Source organism: Phoca vitulina, unplaced genomic scaffold (genome assembly GCF_004348235.1).
Source record: "Phoca vitulina isolate PV1807 unplaced genomic scaffold, GSC_HSeal_1.0 scaffold82, whole genome shotgun sequence".
In the NCBI taxonomy this organism is placed as follows: Eukaryota; Metazoa; Chordata; class Mammalia; order Carnivora; family Phocidae; genus Phoca; species Phoca vitulina.
This window is the reverse complement of record NW_022589785.1, coordinates 5,610,541-5,636,078: the sequence shown is the minus strand read 5'-3', so window position 1 is coordinate 5,636,078 and position 25,538 is coordinate 5,610,541. Positions and strand designations below refer to the sequence as shown.

At 42.2% G+C, this 25,538-nt stretch overlaps 1 protein-coding gene and 1 pseudogene across 10 annotated transcripts in view; one reads left to right on the top strand and one right to left on the bottom strand.

The window, feature by feature from the left end:
• DEPDC5 (DEP domain containing 5, GATOR1 subcomplex subunit) overlaps window positions 1-25,538 on the bottom strand; it is a 128,238-nt gene that overhangs the window by 100,594 nt on the left and 2,106 nt on the right. For 8 of the 10 annotated variants that reach the window (XM_032395080.1, XM_032395084.1, XM_032395087.1 and 5 more), the window contains exons 1-8: window positions 21,455-21,537; window positions 20,489-20,612; window positions 17,603-17,690; window positions 17,165-17,211; window positions 15,899-15,984; window positions 15,154-15,237; window positions 14,095-14,144; window positions 5,751-5,820 (exon numbers count right to left, since the gene is read on the bottom strand). In XM_032395080.1, coding sequence (XP_032250971.1) covers window positions 5,751-5,820; window positions 14,095-14,144; window positions 15,154-15,237; window positions 15,899-15,984; window positions 17,165-17,211; window positions 17,603-17,690; window positions 20,489-20,546 — 483 coding nt within the window. In that variant the 5' untranslated portion in view covers window positions 20,547-20,612; window positions 21,455-21,537. The other 2 variants (XM_032395081.1, XM_032395083.1) reach the window with 2 other exon arrangements.
• On the top strand, window positions 5,830-6,733 carry LOC116626028 (annotated as a pseudogene).

The following is a 25,538-nucleotide window of genomic DNA, read 5'->3' as shown; positions in this document are numbered from 1 at the left end:
GCGGACACTTAACGACTGAGCCACCCAAGCACCTCTGAACTATACACTTTAAAATGGTTAAGACAGGAGCCCCTGGGTGGCTCAGTTAAGTGTCTGACTCTTGATCTGGGCTCAGGTCCTGATCTCAGGGTCATGAGATCCAGGCCCGCACTGGACTCTGCACTGGGTGTGGAGCCTGCTTGAAATTCTCTCTTCCTCTCCCTCTGTCCCCACTCGCTCTCATTCTCTCTGAAAATAAAATAAAATAAAATAAAATAAGATAGTTAAGACAAGGTGGGGGGACCTGGCTGGCTCAGTCAGTAGAGCATGTGACTTTTTTTTTTAAGTTTTTTTTTTTTTTAAGATTTTATTTATTTATTTGAGAGAGAGGGAATGAGAGAGAGCACATGAGAGGGGTTAGGGTCAGAGGGAGAAGCAGACTCCCTGCTGAGCAGGGAGCCCGATGTGGGACTCGATCCAGGGACTCCAGAATCATGACCTGAGCCGAAGGCAGCTGCTTAACCAACTGAGCCACCCAGGCGCCCAAGATTTTTTTTTATTTATTTGTCAGAGGGAGAGAGAGAGAGAGCACAAGCAGCGGGAGAGGCAGGCAGAGGGAGAAGCAGGCTCCCTGCTGAGCAAGGAGCCCTATACAGAACTCAATCCCAGGACCCTGGATGATGACCTGAGCCTAAGGCAGACACTTAACCAACTGAGCCACCCAGGTGTCCCAGCATGAGACTTTTTGATCTCAGAGTTGTAAGTTCGAGCCCCACACTAGGTATACAGATTACTTAAAAATCTTAAAAAATAAATAAAACAAGATAAAATGGTTAAGATAGTATATCTTATATGTTTTTTACCACCACCAAAAAAAAAGAGCAATGATGGAAGATTTTTCTTTTCTTTTTTTTTTTTAAGCTTTTATTTATTTGACAGAGAGAGAGACAGTGAGAGAGGGAACACAAGCGGGGGAGTGGGAGAGGGAGAAGCAGGCTTCCCGCTGAGCAGCAAGCCCGATGTGGGGCTCGATCCCAGGACCCTGGGTTCATGACCTGAGCCGAAGGCAGACGCTTAACGACTGAGCCACCCAGGTGCCCCTGGAAGATTTTTCTTAATTGTGACATGGGACTTCTAAAAGCAAGCTTCATCCCTGGCATCATAAGCCATGAAGAGAAGATCTTGTCCCTACCCTCTAGGAGCTTAGAGTAGAGGATTAAAACATGCAAAAGACTGCAACATACACAAACATTCCATGAAGGTTCTCATAAGAAATGTAGGAGAAGGAGCAGTAAATCTACCTAGAAAAGTCAAGAAAACCTCATTATGAATGTCGAACCTGGGCTAAGACATGCCAGTTGATGAGCTGCCAGTCTAATAAATTATAATTCACATCGGACACGTCCTTCATACCCAGACTGCCTCAAGGAACCAGGAAGGCTTTCCAGAAGCAAGGGAGCCTGAGACGAGTATGGAGGGATGGATGAGTAGCTTGTAAGGGGGGAAGGCAGGACCTAAATGCTCCAGGCAGGAGAGAGCAGTATGTGCAAAGACACGGATGCAAGAGAGAACCTGGCATGTTTGAGGAACAAATGGTTCCCAAGGGCAGGACAGGGTGGGGTAGGGGGACATATGGGAGAAGTGATAAAATGAGCTCCAGACTCCACTGCCTCCCCGGATTTCTCCTCTCAGAAGTCCAACAGGTATCTCACAACTTTCTTCAATTGCTCCCAAATGTCTCCTCCCCAGTCTTCCCCACCTCATAAAGGACACCACCATCAGTCCATCAAGCTGATCAATTCTTCTCTCTCCTTCATATCCAATCCATCAGCAAGTTTTGCGGACTCTACCCCAAAATGCATCTCGAGTCTGCCCACATCCCTCCAATGCTACAGCTCCTACCTTAGTCCATGCCACAGTCTTCTACCTTCCTGACTTGTTTCTCTGCTTCTGCTCTTGCCCCTATAAACAATGCTCTACACAGAGCCACTATGGGTGCCTATGGCACAACCTTTCTTCCTAAGTAATGGGAAGCTGATTCTATTCCGAGAGGTAAGGGACCCAATCAAAAGACTAAACCTCCCGGCTTCCTGAGTAGGTATGTGTGACTAAATTCTGGCCAGTAAGATGTTAACAGAAATGTCACATCCTGAAGCTAACATGGCTGGAAGGTGCATCCCTCTTGTCTTTCTTCCCTTCCTCTCTCCTCTACCTGGAATATGAATGTGGTTACAGCAGCCCCAGCTCATCATGGAAGCCCAGTCCTGAGGATGGCAGAACAGGAAGACAAAAAGAGCTTTAGCTCACCAATAACAGTGATACTGCCATACCAGCCAGGAATGGTCTTCCCATGGACTTCTTTTACCAGAGAGAAAAAAGTTGACTTTGGAGCATCAATTTGCCATTGTTACTTTGGGGGTTTTTTGTTCAACAAAATCCAACTGAATGGCTCTGAACTTGGACCTAGTTTGTGGTGACATGGCTAAATGCACCATGAAGGTCAGAATCGCTGGTAAAGACAGCACCCGTTATGGTGTCTCCCTCAGGAAAATGGTGAAGAAAACTGAAGAAAGCCAGCACACCAAGTACACATGCTCCTTCTGTGAGAAAACTAAGATGAAAAGATGAGCTGTGGGCATCTGGCACTATGGTTACTACATGAAAACAGTAGCCAGTGGTGCCTGGGCCCACAACACCACTTCTGCCATCACAGTGAAGTCAGCCATCAGTGGACGAAAGGAATTCAGAGACCAGTAGAAGCTCCACCATTTGAAACATCATTAGCCTGTAATAAATAGGTTAACTTATGTAACAACAACAAAATCCAACTGGATGAATAAGTGATCTTTTGAAAGCATAAATTGGGAATCACTCCCCCCACTTAAAATCCTTCAATGGATTCCAATTATCCTTAGAATAAATTCTACACTGGTTACAAGGACCTGTGTGAACTGGCTGCAACCAGTCCACCTTCCCACCGACATCATTCTCCCTATTCATCTCCTATGCTTCTGCCACACTGGCCTCTCAAAATTGTTTCCTTTGCCTGGAAAGCTCTTTGCCTCAACCTCCATACACTGGCTAAGTTTCACCTTTCTAACATCTTCTCAAAGACACCTCCCTGACCACCTTTGTAAAGATCTGTTACTCTCTCTTGTAATGCTGTTTCCCGAAGAATGTTTAATATATCTCATTTGTTTACAAGAAGGCCACCTTCAGTTAGTCTTTCTCATTACCCAATTAATTTCCTTTGGAGTACTCATCATAATCTGTAATTACATTTACGGACTGGGTGTCTACTTACATATGTCTCCCCACTAGGGTGTGTAAGCTCTTTACCAGGAAGGATTTCATCTGTGCTGTTCACCCATGCATCCCCACAGAATGGGAATTCCCCACTTTGAATTCCCCTCTAGAATGAAGGATGTTCATAGGGATGCCTGGGTGGCTCAGTCGTTAAGTGTCTGCCTTCGGCTCAGGTCATGATCCCAGGGTCCTGGGATCGAGTCCTGCATCAGGCTCCTTGCTCAGAGGGAGCCTGCTTCTCTCTCTGGCTGCCGCTCCCCCTGCTTGTGCACTCTCTCTCTCTCTGACAAATAAATAAAATCTTTAGAGTGAAGGATGTTCATGGATAATGTTCTACACCAGTTTGGTGTTTGTTTTTTTTAAGTAATCTCTACACCCAACATGGGGCTTGAACTCATGACCATAAGATAAAGAGCCACATGCTCTACCAACTGAACCAGCCAAGCACCCATCTTTACCAATTTTTTTCAAATTAAGTGTCTAAAAAAAAAAAAAGCACAGTAGCTGACACTCAGGAGGTGCTTCCATATTATTTATTAAATATGTGAATGAATGATGTTGAAGAGGTAAGTATATGCCAAATTATCATGGTCTTTCTAAGTTAAGCTTAAGAGTGAATTTCTAGAAAAGTGGGGAAAAGCAAAACAAGATCACTATAAAATAACAATTTGTGCCCATTAGAGCTGCAAAAACTTTAAAAATCTAACACGAAATGTAGGAAAAAATGAAAAACAACAGGAGATTTTATATATTGCTACTAGGAGTATTACCTGGTCCAAAGAATTTGAAAAATAATTTGCCATTATCTTACCTATGACCTATACACTCCTAATTATAGATTAAAAATATAGCATTAGGGGGCACCTGGGGGGCACAGTAGATTGAGTGTCTGACTCTTGGTTTCGGCTGAGGTCATGATCTAAGTCGTGAGATCGAGCCCCGTGTTGGGCTCTGTGTTCGGCGTGGAGTCTGATTGGGGCTCTCTCCCTCTCCCTCCGCCCCTCCCCACTGCACTCTCTCTCTCAAATAAAAAAATAAATCTTTAAAAAATATATATATAGGGGCTCCTGGGTGGCTCAGTCAGTTAAGTGTCCGACTCTTGATTTCAGCTCAGGTCATGTATTCAGGATTGTGAGATCAAGCCCTGCATCTGGTTTTGCGCTCAGTGGGAGTCTGCTTGAGATTCTCTTCCCCTCCCTCTCCCTCTGCCCCTCCCCCTGCTCGCACACCTGTGCTCGCTCTCTCTCTCAAATAAATAAATCTTTAAAAAAAAAAAAATTTCTCTCTCTCTCTCTATATATATAGCATTAGGTACAAAAAAGCTACCTAAAACCTTAATAGAGCTCAAAAATAAGCAAAACAAGTAATACACTGTTTAGGGTAAAATACATATGTACTAACTATGTAAACAAGAAAAAAACACAAAAATAGAATTCAGATAGTGGTTCCTATAAAGACACTGGTTCTCAACCAGAAGCAATTTTGCTCCTCCAGGGGGCACTTGGTAATACCTGGAGTCATTTCTGGTTGTCACAACTCCCAGGGTGCTACTGGTATCTAGTGCACAAAAGCTAGGGATGCTGCTAAACATCTCATAATGTGTGAGACAGTCCCCCCACCATCACATCACTGCGATTTTGGACCAGGTAATTCTTTGTTCTGGAGATCTGTCGTATATACTGTATCATGTTTACCAACCTTCCTCACAAAATCCTGGCTGTGACAGATAAAAATGGCTCCAGACATTGACAAAAGACCCCAGTGGAAGCAAGATCACCCCCCATTCAAACCACTGCTCTCAAAGGAGGCACGGGATGAGAACAAGGAAGAGCAGACAAGTGGTTTCACCAGCATGGGTAATGTTTACAGCTGTTCAGTTTGGATTTTTCCAATTGGAATAGAGAGCCAAAGAAGGAAATTCCTTTGCAAAAGTCTCTGTTGATGTTTACCAACTGCAGTCTTCTACTGAGTTTAACTTCTGCTATGTATTAACAAGCATCGAAGCCTGCAAGCGCTAGATACTGTATATTTCCATGTTTAGACCTCTTTTAGAAAAGAAAACAAAGGGGTGCCTGGGTGGCTCAGTCAGTTAAGCATCTGCCTTTGGCTCAGGTCATGATCCCAGGGTCCTAGGATCGAGTCCTGCATTAGGCTCCCCGCTCAACGGGATGTCTGTTTCTCCCTCTCCCCTCCTTCCACTTGTGCTTGCTCTCACTCTCAAAAATAAATAAAAATTAAAAAAAAAAGAAGATAAAACAAAAGATTGACCCCAAACTGGAGAGATCCAACTATAAAACATTAGAATTCCAGGAGTCCTTGACAATACTACAATATTCTCTACCTGGGTAAACAGTACCCATCAGGAAATTATCAAGTTTTTACTTGTTTCTGATTTGTTTTTGGTTTCAGGACTCAGACATAATGGTATGAAGAAACAAAACCAAAAGGCATTTTATCAATCTCACCCTGGTATCTTCGCTGATATAACCACACATGACCTTCTCATTCTTGACCCACAGCTCACCAGCCTGTGCCCTGAAAAGATATACACACAAGGGTTATTGCAAGTCCCACATAAAACACAAAGAAACAGGGATGACTTCAGGGTGGCTCACTGTACTCTAATACTTACCCCATATGACCTGCCCAGTTACAGATTTCCAGAGAGAATGCCATGAACAGATTACACAACATAAAGAATTCTCAGAGTGGAGCAGAAGTGCCCTTTCTTCCTTTCAGCTATAGGCTGGGGTGGCTGGTGTCAAGATGGGCAAGTTCATGAAACCCGGGAAGGTGGTGCTGGTCCTGGCCAGATGCTACTCCAGACACAAAGTGGTCATCATGAAGAACATTCAAGATGGCACCTCAGACTGTCCCTACAGCCATGCTCTGGTGGCTGGAATTGACCGCTATCCCTGCAGTGACAGCTACCATAGGCAAGAAGAAAATCACCAAGAGGTAAAAGATCAAGTCTTTTGTGAAAGTTTGTAACTACAATCACCTCAAGCCCACAAGGTTCTCTGTGGATATCCCCTTGGACAAAACTGTCCTCAACAAGGATGTCTTCAGAGACCCTGCTCTTAAACGCAAGGCCCGACGAGAGGCCAAGGTCAAGTTCAAGGAGAGGTCTGAGACCAGCAAGAACAAGTGGTTCTTCCAGAAGCTGCAGTTTTAGGTCTGTTTTGTCATTAAAAATACAAAAAAAAAAAAAAAAATCTCAGAGTATATTGAATTTTATGACAGTTCTTAATCTGGGAGTCCATCAGCAACATGCAAGTCTCAGGTAGGGCTTTGGCACATCCATGAATCCTCTGAAATCATGCAAAGTTTTCTGGGCAGAGATTTACAGTTTTTGTCAAATCTCAAAAGGGTCCATGTCACAAAAATAGTTAGGAAGAACCAACGAACACTTTTGCTCATCCCATCTTTGATAAGTTTTTTTTTTTAAGATTTATTTTTATTTTTACTTTTTTTTTTTTATTTGACAGAGAGAGATGCAGCGAGAGAGGGAACACAAGCAGGGGAGTGGGAGAGGGAGAAGCAGGATTCCCGCAGAGCAGGGAGCCCGACGCGGGGCTCGATCCCAGGACCCTGAGATCATGATCTGAGCCGAAAGCAGACGCTAAATGACTGAGCCACCCAGGCGCCCCTGATATGGTAAGTTTCAACAGAAACAAAATCTATCTTAATATCCGGATTAGAAGACAAGCAATCAGGAGGCATGGGACAGAGTCCCTATTCAGTGGAGGCCATTCTGCTGAAAAGCTTTCATGGCAACTTCGTATTGCACTTTGGGGGCTTAATTAAGTCTTTTCCTCTGCAACTTATTAAGGGCATAAAATGGATAGCACAGCTTAAAGAGCATGGCCTTCTGAGCTGACCAGCCTTGAGTAGAACTAGTCTTGGCAGGAATCTCAGTTCTGAGTGTCCTTAACTAGTTGAATGGCCATGGGGAAATAACTCTGAGGCCCAGCACCCTTATCTTAAAAAAGGAAATAATGACATCTACTTTATAGAGCTGTTCAGAGAATTAAACCAGATACTGTGGGGAAACTATTCAGGACAGCACTGGGATACGAGGTGCCAGAGTTAAGAGTACTAGTAGCTACCTGTATTAGCAAGAACTGTAACAATGGTAAGTATTTCTTTTTTAAAGATTTTATTTATTTATTTGCCAGAGAGAGCACCAGGCAGAGGGAGAAGCAGGCTCCCTGCTGAGCAAGGAGCCCAACGCAGGATTCGATCCCAGGACCCCAGGATCATGACCTGAGCCGAAGGCAGACACTTCACCGACTAAGCCACCCAGGCGTCCCAACAATGGTAAATATGAACACAAAATCCTATCCCGGAGAGGGATGCCTGGGTGATACTGTTGGTGAAATGTCTGCCTTCGGCTCAGGTCATGATCCTGAGGTCCTGGGATTGAATCCTGCATCGGGCTCCCTGCTTGGAAGTCTGCTTCTCCCTCTCCTCACCACTCATGCTCTCTCTCTCTCTCACTATTTCTGTCTCTCTCTCTCAAATAAATAAATAAAATCTTTAAAAAAAAATGCTATCCTGGAGAGAAAGGGATAGCTGTTATCTGAGAACCTTGTAATCATCCATCAACCAACCACTCAAGTCCTTCTCTTCTACCAACCCCAGTGCAAATTCCTGCCTGGCCCTAAGCAATCAGTCCTCATAAAAAAGAAGAAAAGATAAAATCAAAGCAAGGAAAATGCTGTATACCATGAGTCACAGCTCAGGCTACCTGAGAAACACTAGACAATCAGTCAGCCTTGCTGGCTCTCCCTCCCATCTGTAAAATGAAGAAAGCTGGACCAAGCCCATGTTCTTTTAAATATGCTTCCCAACTCTGCTTTCACCAAAAGGGGTGCCTCTCGGTATTCCTTTGCCCAAGTGTGTCTGTGAGTGGACAACTGCCACGAGCTCATCTGAGAAGGGACTTCGGTTTCTTTAACATAAGGAAGGTTTCCAATGTTCCCATGATCTCTGAGTTCTATTAGCAGAAAGTACTCTGCATACAGGCTACTAAATACCGGATTAACCAGGCCTCTAACATGAGCTGGTTGTAACTCACCAACTTCTGCTAGTAGTGTTACAAAATTTGGGCTTAGATTCCGGCCCCTCCACTCCCTGTGGAGGTCAAGCCACAATCTTTCCTTCTTTTTCTTAAGATTTTACTTATTTGACAGAGAGCAAGAGAGAAAGAGCACAAGCATGGGGAGCAGCAGAGGGAGAAGCAGGCTCCCTGCTGAGCAGGGAGCCCCACATGGGGCTCGATCCCAGGACCCCGGGATCATGACCTGAGTTGAAGGCAGACGCTTAACTGACTGAGCCACCCAGGCGCCCCAAGCCACAATTTTTCTGAGCCAGTTTTTAAAAAATCAGTAAATGTGTTAATAAGAACCCTGCCCCATCCATCTTCTACAGCTCTTGAAAAGATCCAGTAAGATACTGTAAATGAGAGAACTTGGTGAACTGTGAAAGTTATTATTCCAATGTAAATGGTTCTTTTATAAAACACATACACACAGAAAATGCAATCTTGACCTTTGCCCCTAAACCTAAAATCTGCCCTTACCCAAACAGGAACTGAGAATGGCCCTGAGGTAGCTTCTCTTCTCTTTTCTGCTGGTTCAAGGGAAGAAAAACTGCCACTGACTGATGCAAACGCAAAATCCATTATCCCGCAGGACAGAGCCCAGGAGCACACATGGCTTCCTACAAGAGGCAGAATGACACACTGCCAAGCCCTGAGGATGAAGGTGACCTGGGGGGCACTAGCCCTTGATTTGTGTAGAAGCTTGGGTAGGTACTTTCCCTCCCTTTTCTATGGAGTGAGCTGTGGGGGCTCAGTGATCTCCACTATCCTTTACAACTAAATTTCATCATTCTGTGAATGTGAAGTTAAAATAAATGCAAAGTATATTCACTGTAGTGTTATCTGCGTTAACACACCTTTGAACAACCTGAATGTCCAGCAATGGCAGACAGGTGAAGTAAATTATGATGTATCCAGACAACAGAATATCATGGAACCATTAAAATCATGTTTACAAGGAGTTTATAAGCCTTTAAGTGGGAAAAAAGAATACAAAATAGTACACACAGTATTATCATCTATGTAAAAATACATGCATGTGCGTGTATGGATGAAAATAAAACACTGAGAGGTGCCTGACTCAGACAGTAGGGCACGCGACTCTTGATCTCTGGGTTGTGAGTTCAAGCCCCACTTTGGGCATGGAGATTACTTAATTAAAAATTTTTAAAAAAGGGGGTGCCTGGGTGGCTCAGTCATTAAGCGTCTGCCTTTGGCTCAGGTTATGATCCCAGGATCTTGGGATCAAGCCCTGCGTCAGGCTCCCTGCTTAGCAGGGAGCCTGCTTCTCCCTCTCCCACTCCCCCTGCTTGTGTTCCTTCCTCACTGTGTCTCTGTCAAATAAATAAATAAAATCTTGAAAAAAAAATTTTTTTTTAAAGAAAGAAAGAAAAGAGGGGCACCTGGGTGGCTCAGTCAGTTAGGCACCTGCCTTTGGCTCAGGTCATGATCTCAGGGTCCTGGGATCTAGCCCTGCATCAGGCTCCCTGCTCAGTGGGGAGTCTGCTTTTCCCTCTGCTTCTCCCTCTGCCTCGCAGCCTCTCACTTGTGCATTCTCTCTCTCTCAAATAAACAAGTAAATCTTTTAAAAAAATAAAAGAAAAAAAATACTGAAAGGTCACACTAAAATTTAATAGTAGTTATCTGTACACAGTTGGCTTATATTTCACTGTAAGTTTTCTTCTTCTGTTTTTTTTTAAGATTTTATTTAATTTGAGAAAGAACTCGAGCAAGCATGAGTGGGGGGGGAGGGGCAGAGGGAGACGGAGAAGCAGACGTGGGCCAATGCAAGAACCCTGGGATCAGGGCCTGAGCTGAAGGCAGAAACATAACTGACTGAGAGATCTAGGGGCCCCAAGTTTTCTTCTTTATACTCTGTACTACCCAAATTTTCTAGAATAAATGTTTTTTTCAAATACGAAAACAAAGTTTTTGGGCTTGGGTTTTTTTTTTTTTTTTTGGACAGCATATAACATCATGTATACTATATGTTCTCAAGCCAAAAGGTGGGGAGAGGAAGACAGAATATTTTGGCAGAACTGTGGCAAAGGTTAATAGTGATTGATTCTGAGTAGTAATGTAATATTTCTTTTTCCTGCTTCTTTATTCTATTTTTCAAACTGTCTACATTGAGCATGTATTATATATAAAAATACTTAGCATATGCCTAGTATCTAGCATGTGATAAACAAGTGGTACTTAGTATGCATTCTATAGTTAGGAACGACATTCTGAGAGAATGGCCACTGCAGAATCAGACTCAAGTCAGAGAAGATCCCAGAAGATCCTCTGCGGTACAGCAGATTTACCAGGAAAACACCCAAACTGGATATTTCAAGGGGCTTTAACTGTGACTCTCCACACTGGTCTGTCTGCTTCTGTACAGCTGAGAAGTGAAGGCCAGAAATTATTTAGTGTTGCTCCCTCTGGAGTGTGAGTCAGAAAAAAAATTTTTTTAAGTAAATACAGAAACCTTAGCTAGTTAGCAGTCCCAAAATTATCTGGAAAAATGAGATCTCTTCATGATGAAATCAAACAGACTAGGTTTCTAAGTTCCATATTTTAAAAAAAAGCAAAATGCTAATTTTTAGGAGATAGGATTTTAGTACAATATTTTTCTTGTAAAATTTTCTTTTTTTTTTTTAAAGATTTTATTTATTTGACAGAGAGAGATATAGCGAGAGCAGGAACACAAGCAGGGGGAGTGGAAGAGGGAGAAGAAGGCTTCCTGCCAAGCAGGGAGCCCGATGCGGGACTCAATCCCAGGACCCTGGGATCATGACCTGAGCCGAAGGCAGACGCTTAACGACTGAGCCACCCAGGCGCCCTTTAATTTTTTTAAAATACTGATTGCAGGGTTTATTTTTAACATTTTGAAGAATACATTGGGAATTTAGTTAGAGAAAATAAAAATGTTTACCTTTGAAAGAAAAACGACGCTTCAAAGGCAAGGTCTCAACGTAATGAAACTGTCTCATATGTCCTTAAGTATTAATTAAATTACTAGATAAAGAGGCTAAATTACAGAAAAACTCAATAATTATGACTTTATGTAAATAACGACTATCTTTTGTTATGTGAGGCCCAGAGCATCTTTTTTTTTTTCTTTCTTTCTTTCTTTTTTTTTTAATTTGCATGCCTCCTTGTAGGAAGGAAAGTGACTTTTGATTCAGTGTAGGAAGACTATAAATATATAGTCTTCTGGAGAAATAGTAAAAGACTGTGGTTTACATTTGACTATGAATGAGTAAAATATTAGGAGAGATCTTTGAAAGTCTAAACCTGACATTATGTCAGGGTTTTCATTTCTGTATCTGGCACCATGTGGATATGGGCACTTGCACAGAAAAACAAGAAATTTAAGAATGAAAGGTATCTGAGTGGGTTTCTAAACCAGGGCTCAGCTAACTATAGCCTGCAGGCCAAATCCAGCCCATCTCCTATTTTTATGTGGCTCACAACTAAGAATGGATTTTATATATATATATATATATATATATATATATTTTTTTTTTTTTTTTTTTTTTTTTACTTTTTTTTTAAGGTTTTATTTATTTGTCAGAGAGAGCACAGGCAGGGGGAGCAGCAGACAGAGGGAGAGGGAGAAGCAGGCTCCCTCCCTGCTGAGCAGGGAGCCTGATGTGGGACTCAATCCCAGAACCCTGGGATCATGACCTGAGCTGAAGGCAGATGCTTAACTGACTGAGCCACCCAAGCATCCCTGGATTTTATATTTTTAAATGTTGAAAAAAAAAACGAAAAACAAAAAATTTGCAACAGAGACCTGAGACCCATGTGGCCCAAAGTGTAAAACATTTACTTTCTGGTCCTTTACAGAAAAAGATTCTAAACCAACCATTTCATTTTGCAGAGGAGTAGACACAGAGTCTCCCTGACCTGCCCAACATCACCCCCGCTAATCACTGGCAGTGCGGGAGTAGATTATAGGTTTCCTGACTCCTGGCCCACCACCTCAGAGAGACTAAGTTGTACTGGAAAGCATGAATCTAGGTTGCATTTCTTATTTTGCTCGAGGCTTAGTCACTTCTTGGGCTATGCTTTAAAATCTTTTACTAAAATTTCTCAAAGAATCTTGACCCTCCAATTTTTAAACCATCCCCTTTTTTGGGGAAAAAAATTAATCCTTTATCCTTTCTTTCCTTTAGGATCAATAGTTCAGATTAACCAATTTGCCCTAGTTGATGATGAAATGTTCTTTACAGAAAGGATTCTGGAAGTGCCTAGGTGGCTCAGTCAGTTAAGCATCTGCCTTTGGCTCGGGTCATAATCCCAGAGTCCTGGGATCGAGTCCCACATCGGGCTCCCTGCTCAGCGGGGAGTCTGCTTCTTCCCCTCCTTCTCCCTTTGGGTGCTTGCACGCTCTCTCTCGCTCTCTCTCAAATAAATAAATAAATAAATCTTAAAAAAAAAAGAAAGGATTCTGGCTAATAAAGGTAGGAAAAATGACTGAATTAGAAAATCACCATCTTGCAACAATCATCAATGGGTGAAACCATTAGGTGAAAAGTTGATGGGGAACTTCATAATGGAGGACCAGACTACCTCACTGGAACCCACTGGTCAATCCTAGTGCCATTAAAAGTGAGTCTACCAGGGGCACCTGGGTGGCTCAGTTGGTTGAATGTCCGACTCTTGATTCTGGCTCAGGTCATGGTCTCGGGGTCCTGGGAACGAGCCCCACTTTGGGCTCCATGCTCAGCATGGACTCTGCTCAATATTCTCTTGCTCCCTCTCCTGTCCCCACTCACTCGCTCATGAGCTCTCTCTCTCTCTAAAATAAATAAAATCTTGGGCGCCTGGGTGGCTCAGTTGGTTAAGCGACTGCCTTCGGCTCAGGTCATGATCCTGGAGTCCCTGGATCGAGTCCCGCATCGGGCTCCCTGCTCGGCAGGGAGTCTGCTTCTCCCTCTGACCCTCCCCCCTCTCATGTACTCGCTCTCTCTCAAATAAATAAATAAAATCTTTTAAAAAAAATAAAAATAAAAATAAAAAATAAAAAATAAAAAATAAAATAAATAAAATCTTAAAAAAAAAAAAAAAGTGAGTCAACCAGATGTAAACATGCTTGTGTTATACATAATAAGTTTCAGGTAAGAAACCATTTCTTCTAAGAAGGATTTGTTTTTCATTATACACCTTTTTGCACTGTTTGAAGGCTTTACTCTGTGGACGTTGTGCTTTTTGAATTAAAAGGGTTTCAAAAAGTCCCTTTCTCTCTCTTCTTTACAAACTGAAATTTAGGAATTATTTTAATAAATCAAAGGCAGTACAATATGGTTAAAAAGGCAGCAAATCAGGAACTACTGGGCTAGTCATTTTGTATCTCCAAGTATGTTTCTTAATCTGTAAAACGAGAAGGTTTGATTAAATACATTCATCTAAGGCTTTTTCTAGTTCTAAAATTATGAAGCTATACTTCCTTTGTTACAGAATACCATGTAGCTTCAGCAACTTCCACTCATCTTAAAACTACTATAGTGCATTTGGGATTTTTTGGTTTGTTTTAGCAACAACAATCTAACCTTTTATGTATTTATTTATTTATTACAATCTAACCTTTTAAGCTATCGTGTATTTTATTATATGTACATCCACATGCCTCAAATGCTGTATGTAGCCCAGTTACTGCACTAGATCCTACTCCCAGGTATTAGCTGGTAAGTCAAGAGTGATGTAATATCTACCTGATGCCAGCAAATTCCACCTTCTGAGTGATATAGGCACATGTGCTGACCTAAGGAAGATAGACAGAGAGAGAGAGAGAGAGAGAGAGAGAGGATATGAGATTCAACAACACATCAAGGACATAAAAGGTCACAAAGAAAGTTTCCTGCCTTTCTAATTTCTTCTAACAACCCAAGGTTCAATTAACAAGGGAGTAATAGATTTATCCCATAGGCAAACCTGCTGGGGCAGGTATAACAGTAGGTTCTTAAGAGTGTGACAAGTATAGACAATAATAAAGACCAAATGGAAAATAAGTGCCCAGCTTCACTAACATGCTTATCTTCACATATATTTGCATACGTGTCTATATTTACATACTCATTTAATTACACAACATTTATTTATCATTTTAGCTCTCGTTTTATAGAATGGAACCCTCCTCCAACCAATACAAAATGAGCAAACGTATTTTTTTCTGAAAATATTCACTGTATGGAAATTCTACCTACAATCTGTTGCTTCATAATGCTCAAAATGCCCAATAAGAAAATTTTTCAGCACCAGCTCACAATGAACTGATCATTTTAAGTAGAAAATGTTAATTCAAAATAAATAAATCAGGAAAATGGGAGAAGGGTACGGCAAAAAGCAGTCTAACTGGGAAGCGACAAGATCTGGGTTCTAGCGTGGTGTCAACTGCTGACTATAGTTTTTTAGTCTTGAATAATCGCTTATCCTCTCAATCTCAATTTTCACATAAATGAAGAGTAATAAATACCTGTCCATGGGGAGGTGACAGGAACATGTGAAAGCTAAAGTTCCATTCAAATGTAAAATAATATTATAATTTCCCGTTCTAACCAAAAATGTGGAGTAAAAATCTATAAACAAGCAAAATAAAGCTCAAAAAAACTACAAAGAGAATGGAAGAAGATACACAAAGGGTTTACAATAATTGTCTATGATGCTGGAATTAGAAATGATTTTATACCCTTCTCCCTACTAAATCTCTACAAGGAAAATGGATTAATATAACAGGAAAAGTAACAGACTTTTTTTTTTTAATCACATCTTACCAAACTTTTCTTTAATCGCCACATATCCCCACGGCCAATATATTGATCCTTAAAGGTTAATTCCACTAGGTCAAGGGTCACATCCTAAAAGGGATAATCAAATATAGCTCTCTGCGTTACTCTGCCACACTTCATCTTAAGATAATGCACACTCACCATGCAGAAACCTTTTAGCAAACAAGAAAACTACTAGAAGAACATTTGATAACAGAACACCGACACATAGCATTTCATCCTGCCAGAAAAGGCTTTTGAGTACAGATGATAAGTCTACAACAGATGCTACAGCAGCTGGATCATGACTAAGTGCAAAAAGTACCAAAGTAATAATTCTGTGTTTAGTCTTGATTCTGGCACATACATAGGACATTGAGCTCTGTGCTTTATTTCTCTAGATAATGTCAATGATACCTTTTAGACAATGATTTTTACCTATTACAGTACCATTTCTCAACTCAGAAAAAAAAGAACACCTAGAGAAATTATAGTATTTTAATAGAAAATTTTACATTGAGCTTGACACGTACCTATATATACAGAATCTTTTTAGGAAAGCTTTTAAAAAAGGGTGAGGGCTTTAAATGCAACCTATGTAATACCTATAATCTAAGTGACCTATATATGACCACATATTTAATAGTCCAACACTATACTTAAATAACTCATTATTTCCTTAGAGACCTAACCTTTTAGGAACAGTATTAATCATTCCCAAAAGATATTCAAGTCCAGAGCAAAGACATACCTTAGGGTCTACAACATTCACATAAACATCTTGATAAGGTCTTAGTCGGAACACTTGAGTCACAGTCTGGTCCACACTAATAGTTTCTGAAACAGAAGAAATCTGGATCAGAGAACATATTCTGAAAAAGAAGGTAAATATATTCTAATCTATAAATAGTCATTTGACAAGCAACACAAATGATCCTTGGCCATGGGCAAGAAATAGTCTCTGCCTTCCAATATCTTAAAGCTTAGAATGCTCTGCTTTTTAGGTGAAACAAGCATGTGAAATAAGACCTGAGCCTTCAGCAATTAAAAAATGAGAGAGAGGAAAAATAAAGAAATTAAGGAGCAACATAAAAAAGTTCAAAGAACTGTGAAAATTCAGAAAAGGAAGGAGATCATTTCTCATTTGGAATGAAAGTAGCTGAGGTAGTTAAGGGAGAAACAAACTTTTCAATGAGCCCTTACTTCTGGTAAGTAAGAAACATACCAGATGGCAGGAGATGGGGTGGTGAGGAGAAGGAGGAAACTCTTAGGATTTGGGTTTTATAAAGTGCTTCCACATCATACTGAATTATAAAAGTAGTGGACATCACAATCCTTTAGAGCAAACCAGAATTTTCTTTTCTTTTAAGTACTATTTAAGGAATTACCTAATTTGCTATCAATTAACATTTTGGTTCCTTGAACAGCATGGTACACTCATTAGAGGAAAAAAGAAAGGATCTGATCCAGAATGAGTAAGTAGAATGGCTGCTCTGGCTCCCCCACTTACTGACATCGAGCAAGCCAATTCACCTCGGTGACACTAAGTTGCATCCCTCAATCAAGAGTTGTGTGGGAAGATAAAAAGAAAGAGACATTACAAAAAGCTCCCTGTACAGTGCCTTACATTTGTGATAGGTAATCATCAATATGTTTCTTTATCCTCTCTCACCCAGAGTAGGCACTTAACAAACATCTTGTGAAAAAATACAATATTTAGGAAAGCACACTTTGCCAAATTTTTTTTTCTTGAATTAAGAATAAAGCTTCACCTAGTCAGGTTAACTTCCCTCCTGACAATAAAGATGGTTTCTTCAGTGCCCTTAGGATGCTGACAAATGAGATTCCTTGGCAGTTTTGAAATCTGACAATTTTTTTAGGGGAACACATTTTGACAAGGAAAGAAGTACTATGCCCTCATTCCCTGAGATTATGAAGAGACTTTCCTTACAGTTTCTGGAACAGTTTCTCTAAGCGTAAAAACAAAAGCCTTAGAGAAGAGAGATGAAATTCTTACCTTTCTGTAGATCTTCCTTAAGTGACTTGACCTGCAAAAGCAGAGGGCTGGGGGAGAAAGCAACAAAAACATGGGGTGCTGTAAGCTGTAATTAACCAGCTTTCTTCACCCTCTACAAAAGGTAAACAGATCCCTCTGGATATATTGTAACCTACAGCACAACAAGCGGGGGAAGTTCTCTTAGAAACAAAGAAACTCTGCACTTGCCCTCCAGAAATGGCTAAATGCTACACTATTTCTCACAGAGTTGTCATCTTGACTTTAAAAACAAAAAGAACAGACTACTTTTTAAAAGATTATTGGTTTACCAAATCCTAGAGGGCAGAAACAGTTTTATGTAAAGGCTAAGAGCTGTCCTGCCCTGGAAGCCCCTTAAACAAAATACTTGACAACAGCAGGCTGCCCAGTTAGTTCCCTTGATCCTAATGAGATGTTTACCTGTATTCATCATTGGGGTGAGCAATCTCCACAATGTCTCCAAGCTTGATGTGAGGAAACACTTTAGGGTTCATGACTAGCTCATCATCTGAAAGACAATTTAGCAATCTCAAGCAGAAAACAGACTCATTTGGGCGACAGGTTGTGGTATACATTCTCATGTTGGGTCCTCATGACCTCATCAGGTTAGTATTCCTACCCCATCTCGAAGATGAGGTTCCATTTTAAATCACAATTCAGATGAACTAAAGGATTCACACACAGACACAAAGCTAGTGAGTAGCTGAGTTGGACAGTGTTCGGGACCTTTGTCTTCAGAGCCCATGTTCTTTCTACTACCACCCCACTGACCCCAGGGAAAAAGCAGCCCTTGCTCTCTGGAATTTAAACCTCTGGGATTAACACTTTACTCCCTCAAATTATCACATACCTGGCGTATACCAGGAACAAACAGCCTAAGTCCCACAAATGCAACACAATCCCCGATATTTATAGTGTTCAAAGAATTTCCAAAAATACTGTCGTAATGTGATCCTCACAATAAATCTTTGGATATAACAGAAGTGAAGAAATGACCTAGGTGATAAAGTGACTTGCCTAAGGGTAAACAGCTAATAACAGCCAGGACTGATTACTAGCCCAGGATTCCTTCTGCTTAAAAGCCCACCACCTCTCATGTCATAAAAAAACAAAACAAAACAAAAAACCCACAAGCCAAGTAAAATGCCCTAGATTTTGGAAGGCAGCACTTGATTAGGGAAAAACTTTGGATACCAGTTCACATGAGGGTCCAGTGAGACTCTTAAAATATAGGGAGGACATAGTTTCATATGTTTATCTACTCCCACCCCCACCTTCACTGGGGGTTGGGAGAACGCTTTCATATATAACAAACTCAGAACCATAGAGGGAGTGATTTTTTTTTTTTGGTCTTAATTTTGAGGGAAAGATACAGCCTTTAATTATGCTAAAACCATGACAAATAAGTATATCTAAATTTCAAATATAATCAGACCCAACAAAAGCTCAGCCTAGGAAAGCAAAGCACTGGGTTAATCCCAAATTTTATTTGGTATATTGCTTCCATTGACAGTTTTTTTTTTTTAAAGAGTTTATTTATTTATTTATTTGAGAGAGAGAGAGAGAGAAACAGCATGAGACGGGATAGGGTCAGAGGGAGAAGCAGGCTCCCCGCCGAGCCGGGAGCGCGATGTGGGACTCGATCCCAGGACTCCGGGATCATGACCTGAGCCGAAGGCAGTCGCTTAACCAACTGAGCCACCCAGGCGCCCTCCATTGACAGTTTTATGCCAAATCCTCTATGATGTCTTCCCCTAACTTCCATAGTCTGAATTAAACTCCCTGAGCACAAATTCCACTGTTTCATTTTACCATTTCCTTTTTACATATCTGTCTCATCAAGCTAAAAGCTCCTTAGGGACAAGGGACCTTGTCATATTCATAACCTTTATGTTTAGCACAGATGTGCACCTAATTTTGTTTGATGTGTTTTTATTTAAAGTCCTACAGGAGACCGTATAGCACCTAGCTTTGTTTTATACACATGAAAAAGTAGACTTGTATACATTGTATATACACTGTATATACTATATCCTTGTATCCTTCCGTCTGTCAAAAGTTATTTCTGGGGCGCCTGGGTGGCTCAGTCAGTTAAGCAGAGTCTGCCTTCTGCTCAGGTCATGATCCCGGGGTACTGGGATCGAGCCCCGCATCAGGCTCCCTGCTCCGCAGGAAGCCTACTTCTCCCTCTGCCACTCCCCCTGCTTGTGTTCCTTCTCTCTCTGTGTCTCTCTCTGTCAAATAAATAAAATCTTAAAAAAAAAAAAAAAAGTTATTTCTGTTGTCTACTCAATTCTACCCCACAAATGTTCAGGCAGCATCAACTGCATACAAAGTCTACTATTAACAAGAGACTGTGCATTTTAGCAGAAATTGTGTTTTAAATATAGCAATGCCTGGTATATCCTTGTCCTGGTAATTATAATGGTTATATTTACTGAGTAGCACTGAACCTGGTACTCTACTAAATACTTTACATACATCATCTTACTCAATCCTCACAAACTTTATGATATCGAAACTAGTGTTTTCCCTTTTGGGGAGTCCTTGCCCTTGGGAGGCTTACACATATACAAGAGCAAATCCATAGTAAAATACAATTTTAAAAAGACTCATTGTGTTGTTAATTCCAATTTCTGAAGCAAATAAGACTGTTAGGACAAAAAGGAAAATTACTCCTTTACAAAAAGAAAAAACAAATCATATTACTAATTGCCATCCTATTCTTCAGATTTATAGACCCAAGGTACTAAGAAAAACAGAGAAACTTTCTAATGTGCTTGAAGTTGTAGATAAGGTAAACTAGGGGCTTGCCTGAGGTCACAGGGAAAGTTAGAGGCAGAGCTGAAAAATCTGGTTTAGTACAGAACAATATGCTTTGTCCTGCCCCTTCTCACTATGCCTCCGAGCCAGGCAAAGTTTCATGCTTTGATCATACCTGTCTAATGTGTATCTACTACTGCTCTCATGTAATGTAAGTTTCTTTTATCTGCCAAACCAGTGCAGACTAGGATTTTATAAGACGTATGCAATAAACATGTAATATAAAATACAAATAAATGAAAGGTAGTAGACTGGCAACACTCACAGTGTTCCTTAAAAGTCAGAATACAAATGCTTTTAGCAGGGGCCTCTGCTCTCTGGTGCTACTGCCCTCCCTGCAACTATATTATACTTGCTGCTTCACTCAGTTAAGTTGCCTCTAGCCTCTATTGTCACATGAGTCAGTGTGTCATTTTCAAGGCACTGGACACACCAAGAACCTCAGCCAATTTACACAACCCCCAAAGACCAATCAATACTGACCACTGCCCCCAAAGCCCTTCTTGTGGATGACGAGTTTGTAGACCTTTGTTGTTCTCATCTTGTACTGTTGTTTCCTTCAGCTGTTCCAAGCTTGGGGGAGAGAAGTCATCTTGCCTCTCTGCCACTGAAACACAAAAAGGCTAGAATGTCAGACTTTTCCTTGCAATTGCTCTTTGATTTTAGGCCATTAAATATACTGGTATTGTTCAGAGGAGAGGTAGCACCAACCCTTGGATGAAATCACTCCTCCAATTACAAGGAGGGTTAGAGGACAAAACAGAATCTGGGAACTAAAGGGAATTTGGGCCAGGGTCTGTTCCAACCTCCAAGAAGATATTCTATCACACCCTAAAGGGAAAACCTGTATTAAATTGGGCACTCACTGCCTTGTCTCTAACTAAAGCAATAACACCCAAATACTAAAGATATCTTGAAAGAGGTTAGCGCACTCATTTTGTAGATAAAGAAAGGGTGGGCCAGAGCAAGGGACTTGCCCAAGGTCACTCAGACACTGAGACACTCCCACCGTTCACGTTTCGCGGTCAGTTTCCTGGGCAAGGAGAGGATAAACAGGAGGAAGGCAGGGCTTCGTTCCCTGAATGTCCATCTGTACAAACTCTCAGCGGCTCCTCCTCCCCACCCTCATTTCACAGCTGCGGCCACTAAAGCTCGGAGAGGCACGGAGACTTGTCTAAGATCACACAGCAGGATGGGGAGTGGGGTCAGGACTCGAACCTGGGCCACCACCCCCTCCCTCATACTCCACAAGCCCGGGCCCGGCGAGCAGCCCCACTCACCCGCAGCTCTGGAGCCCCTTCCCTCTTCAGGCCGGGGCTCCGAGGGCCGGACCCTCCCGAGGTCCCCCGCGCCTCCTCTGGACGCCCCGCCTTCGCCCCCACAGCCCTCGCGGCTTCCGAGCCCAAGCTCAAAGCTCCTGCCGGCCCGCCCCGGCCACAGAGTGCTCACCTGAGAACCCGCGCAGCTCCGGTGGCTCCGCCCCGCGGCCCCGCCCCCTTCCCGCCCACACGCCCCGGGCCGCTCTGGCCCGGCCTCCGCCTCATCTCGGTGTCCGCGCCACTTCCCCATCCGGGGCTCCCGCCAGGGGCGGGGCGTCGCGTGTGGCCTCTAGCTCCCGCTGTCAGCTACGTTTCCCGCTCGCTGGCCCGACGGCAGAAAGGAAATCCTTTTCTTCCCAGACATTCTCAGATAGATCCATGCCCAAAAGCTTCGTTTCCGATTTAGTGATCCCCCAACAGGGCAAACTCAGGCGAGTCTCCCCGAATCTGTAAACGAAGTTGTGGACCCTCGCCTGGCCTCACGGGGCTACTGAGAAACACAAAATAGTTTCTGCGAGAACTTCTGTAAAATGCAAAGGGCTGAGCACTTGCGACTTAGTGCGATGGACCCTGCTGGGAAGTATTCACTTTGAGGTGTGCTTTTCAAATCCCTCAAAACCCCAAATGAATTCCGTTCCTCCCTGGTTATAATAATAGCTACCGTAACTTTCACAGACATCCTTATGAAATGGTCACATCCCTATTAGGTGGCAGGTACTGTTGTATTTCACAAAAGGTAAACAGGCAGGGGTCACGAACTCCTCCGAAGGAAGCAAGGATGGATCCTGTCCCAGTCGAGTCTAACCGGGCTCTGAAGGCTGAGCTTTTAACCAGCATCCTCCACACACCCAGGATCTCAGCCTAAGCCCCTGTCAGGACATCTTTCAGTTCTCAAGGAGAAAATCAAAGCTGTGTGGGCTGTGCCAGAAACTCGCCAAGGGCTCCTGACAAGTTGCCAGCTCCATCTAATTGACTTACGGTTTTTGGAAATTTTCTGAATGTTTAAAGAAAAAAACGCATACCACAAAGGAGACGGGAGTGGGCGAAGGCAGGGGAGGGGAGAGCTGAAAACAAGAGCTTCCTTAAGCATCCATACTTTTACTTTAGGATTCAGAAGTTTAAAAACTATAAAATAATTGTAATTTTTTATAAAAGTAAGAACATGTAATCAAGTAGACCGCAACAGTTGCAAAAACTTTCAGTGATAAAATGTTAACTATAAAAGATTTTAATGTTGCTAATTCAGGGGACACATTCAGATCCCCCTGACTGTTTTGTTAGCAGCAGCGGCTGGTGGGACGTCCTTCCATTCCAGAGGGACTAATGGGATTCTCTCTCCCTGGCCCTCAAGGAAATTTGATTACATCTCCTGAGAGATGTCTATAATTGGTGTCCTATCTTAGAACTGCAAATATTTCACTTTTTAATTTGGCAAAAACTTGTAAGAAACCTTGACAGGGGGCGCCTGGGTGGCTCAGTTGCTTAGTGTCTGCCTTCAATTCAGGTCCTGATCTGGGATCCAGACCCTCATCAGGCTCTTCGCTCAGTGGGGAGCCTGTTTCTCCCTCTCCCTCTGCCTGCCGCTCTGCCTACTTGTGCTCTCTCTCTGTCAAATAAACAAATAAATCTTAAAAAACAAAAAACAAACAAAAACCTTGATAGGTTTTGAGCTTTTAAAAAATTGTCAAAGGCTGGTCAAGGTTAGTGACGCCTGGAGCAGTTAGTTCCTGAACTGGGGATCTAGTCTAGGGGATCCTTGATTCTAAGATCACTGTGCTACAACCACCTGCACAATAGCCTGTTTTTGGCAGCGTGGCTTTGCACCAAATTCTCTTTTCTCAATTTTCTCCCTTGTCAGATGGAAATAAGAAGTACATGTATTTCCTTGGGCGCCTGGGTGGCTCAGTCGGTTAAGCAGCTGCCTTCGGCTCAGGTCATGATCCCAGGGTCCTGGGATCGAGTCCCGCATTGGGCTCCCTGCTCTGCGGGGAGCCTGCTTCTCCCTCTCCATCTGCCTGCTTCTCTGCCTACTTGTGCTCTCTATCTCTCTGTCAAATAAATAAATAAAATCTTAAAAAAAAAAAAAAGACGTACATGTATTTCCTTGTTCAGAAAGTGTTTGAGGACCAAATGAAAGGAGGGACATGTTACATTAGGTCTTTCAAATTAAAAGAATTTAAAATGCTATATATAAGAGCAGAATATTATTATTATTTTTTTTTTTTTTTAAGATTTTATTTATTTATTTGACAGAGAGAGACACAGCAAGAGAGGGAACACAAGCAGGGGGAGCGGGAGAGGGAGAAGCAGGCTTCCCGCGGAGCAGGGAGCCCGATGCGGGGCTCGATCCCAGGACCCTGGGATCATGACCTGAGCCGATGGCAGACGCTTAACGACTGAGCCACCCAGGCACCCCAAGAGCAGAATATTATTGACAAGTGTGGAATTAATTAGGAAACTGGTTTTCCTCAACTTTCAGGGGATTGAATGATATATATGCTGTTTCTTTTGGACCTCTTTGTGCCTAATACAGAGCTAGGAGCAGAGTTGGGACTAGGGTGAGGTGAGTAAGGTTAGTGAGGGCACCAAACCTGGCTGACTATAGAACTAGAGGTTTGGAGGTTTATGGGAGATTTTAATTCTCTCTTCTCTGATCAGGGTATCTTTGAGCCAGTCAACATGTGAACCATTTTGGCCAAGATAGTGGGGCACAAAATATTAGGGCACAAAATATTAAGGAGATGTCAAAAAAGCTCAGGGAACAAGATAATATTTAAAATAATTTTTTAAAATAAAAATTAATACAAAAATCCACTATTAACAAAATATCACATTAAAAAAAAAACCACGAGATCAGGGCTCTTGGGTGGCTCAGTCAGTTGGGCATCCAACTCTTGACTTCAGCTCAGGTAATGATCTCAGGGTTGTGGGATTGAGCCCTGTGTCAGGCTCCGCACTCGGGGGGGAGTCTGCTTGAGGATTCTCTCTCTCTCTCCCTTTGCCCCTACCCCCTTAAATAAATAAATAAATAAATATTTTAAAATAAAATAAAGACAAGATCAACAATGGTGCTGAGCAGTCATGCTAGAGCCTGAGGCAAAAAGACAAACCAGTAATACTGGGTTTCTCAGATCCTCTTCTATAGGCAGGTAGTTGCCTGAGAAAGAACTGGACAATGTGGATACTGTAAATGTAGAAATGTTTTAAAGTGAATTTCTAGTTAAATCATCCCAGTACCATCTGTAGTAGCCTATATATGAATTGTACACATATACAGATGATCTATGCATTCACAGGCTGTAAAATAATAGGGTTGGCATTTGGGTTTATATACCTCCCGCCCTGACCAAAAGTAGGAAAACCACTATCTTGGCCAAAATGGTTCACATGTTGACTGGCTCAAAGATATCCTGATCAGAGAAGAGAGAATTAAAATCTCCCATAAACCTCCAAACCTCTAGTTCTATAGTCAGCCAGGTTGATAAGGTCCAAAAAGCAACAGATTTCTGTGTTTAATACAAGGCTGTGTGATTTGGATCAAGTTGACTCTATTCTCTGAACTTCCTTAATTTCCCCCTCCCCTTTTTAAATATTTATCTGAAAGAGAGTACAATGCAAGGGGCAGAGGGAAAGGGAGAGAGAATCTCAAGCCGATTCCCCACCAAGCACAGAGCCCCACATGGGGCGCAACACGGTCTCAATCCCAGGACCCCGAGATCATGACCTGAGCCAAAATCAAAAGTTGGACACTTAACTGCCTGAGCCACCCAGGTGCTCCTTTGATTCCCTTTTGAATAAACCTTGTTTCCTTCCTTCAAATGTCTGTTGAACGTTTACTTGTGCCCAACACCACGCTAGGTGCTGACCACAGAATGATGAACTAGCATGGGAAGGGACATGATGAACTAATCAATAAATAGATGCAACGTGACAATTTCAGCCAGTGTTTAAGCCTTGAAGATATTAAAACAAGATGCCTTTCAGGACTGGAGGCAGAGGTGCCTTTTAGATTTAGTGGTCAGTGTGATTAAAAGGAGCAGGGCACTGACATGACCTAACACACTGATTCAAGTTATAATGGGCTGCCAGAGAGAGTCCCCTAGAATTGCAGCCATTCGGGCCAGGAAAATAGTGGACTGGACCAGGGTAGCAGCAGTGGAGACAATGGGCCCTATGGTTCAATAGGTGCTGGGGCAAAACGTGTGTTCCCCTTT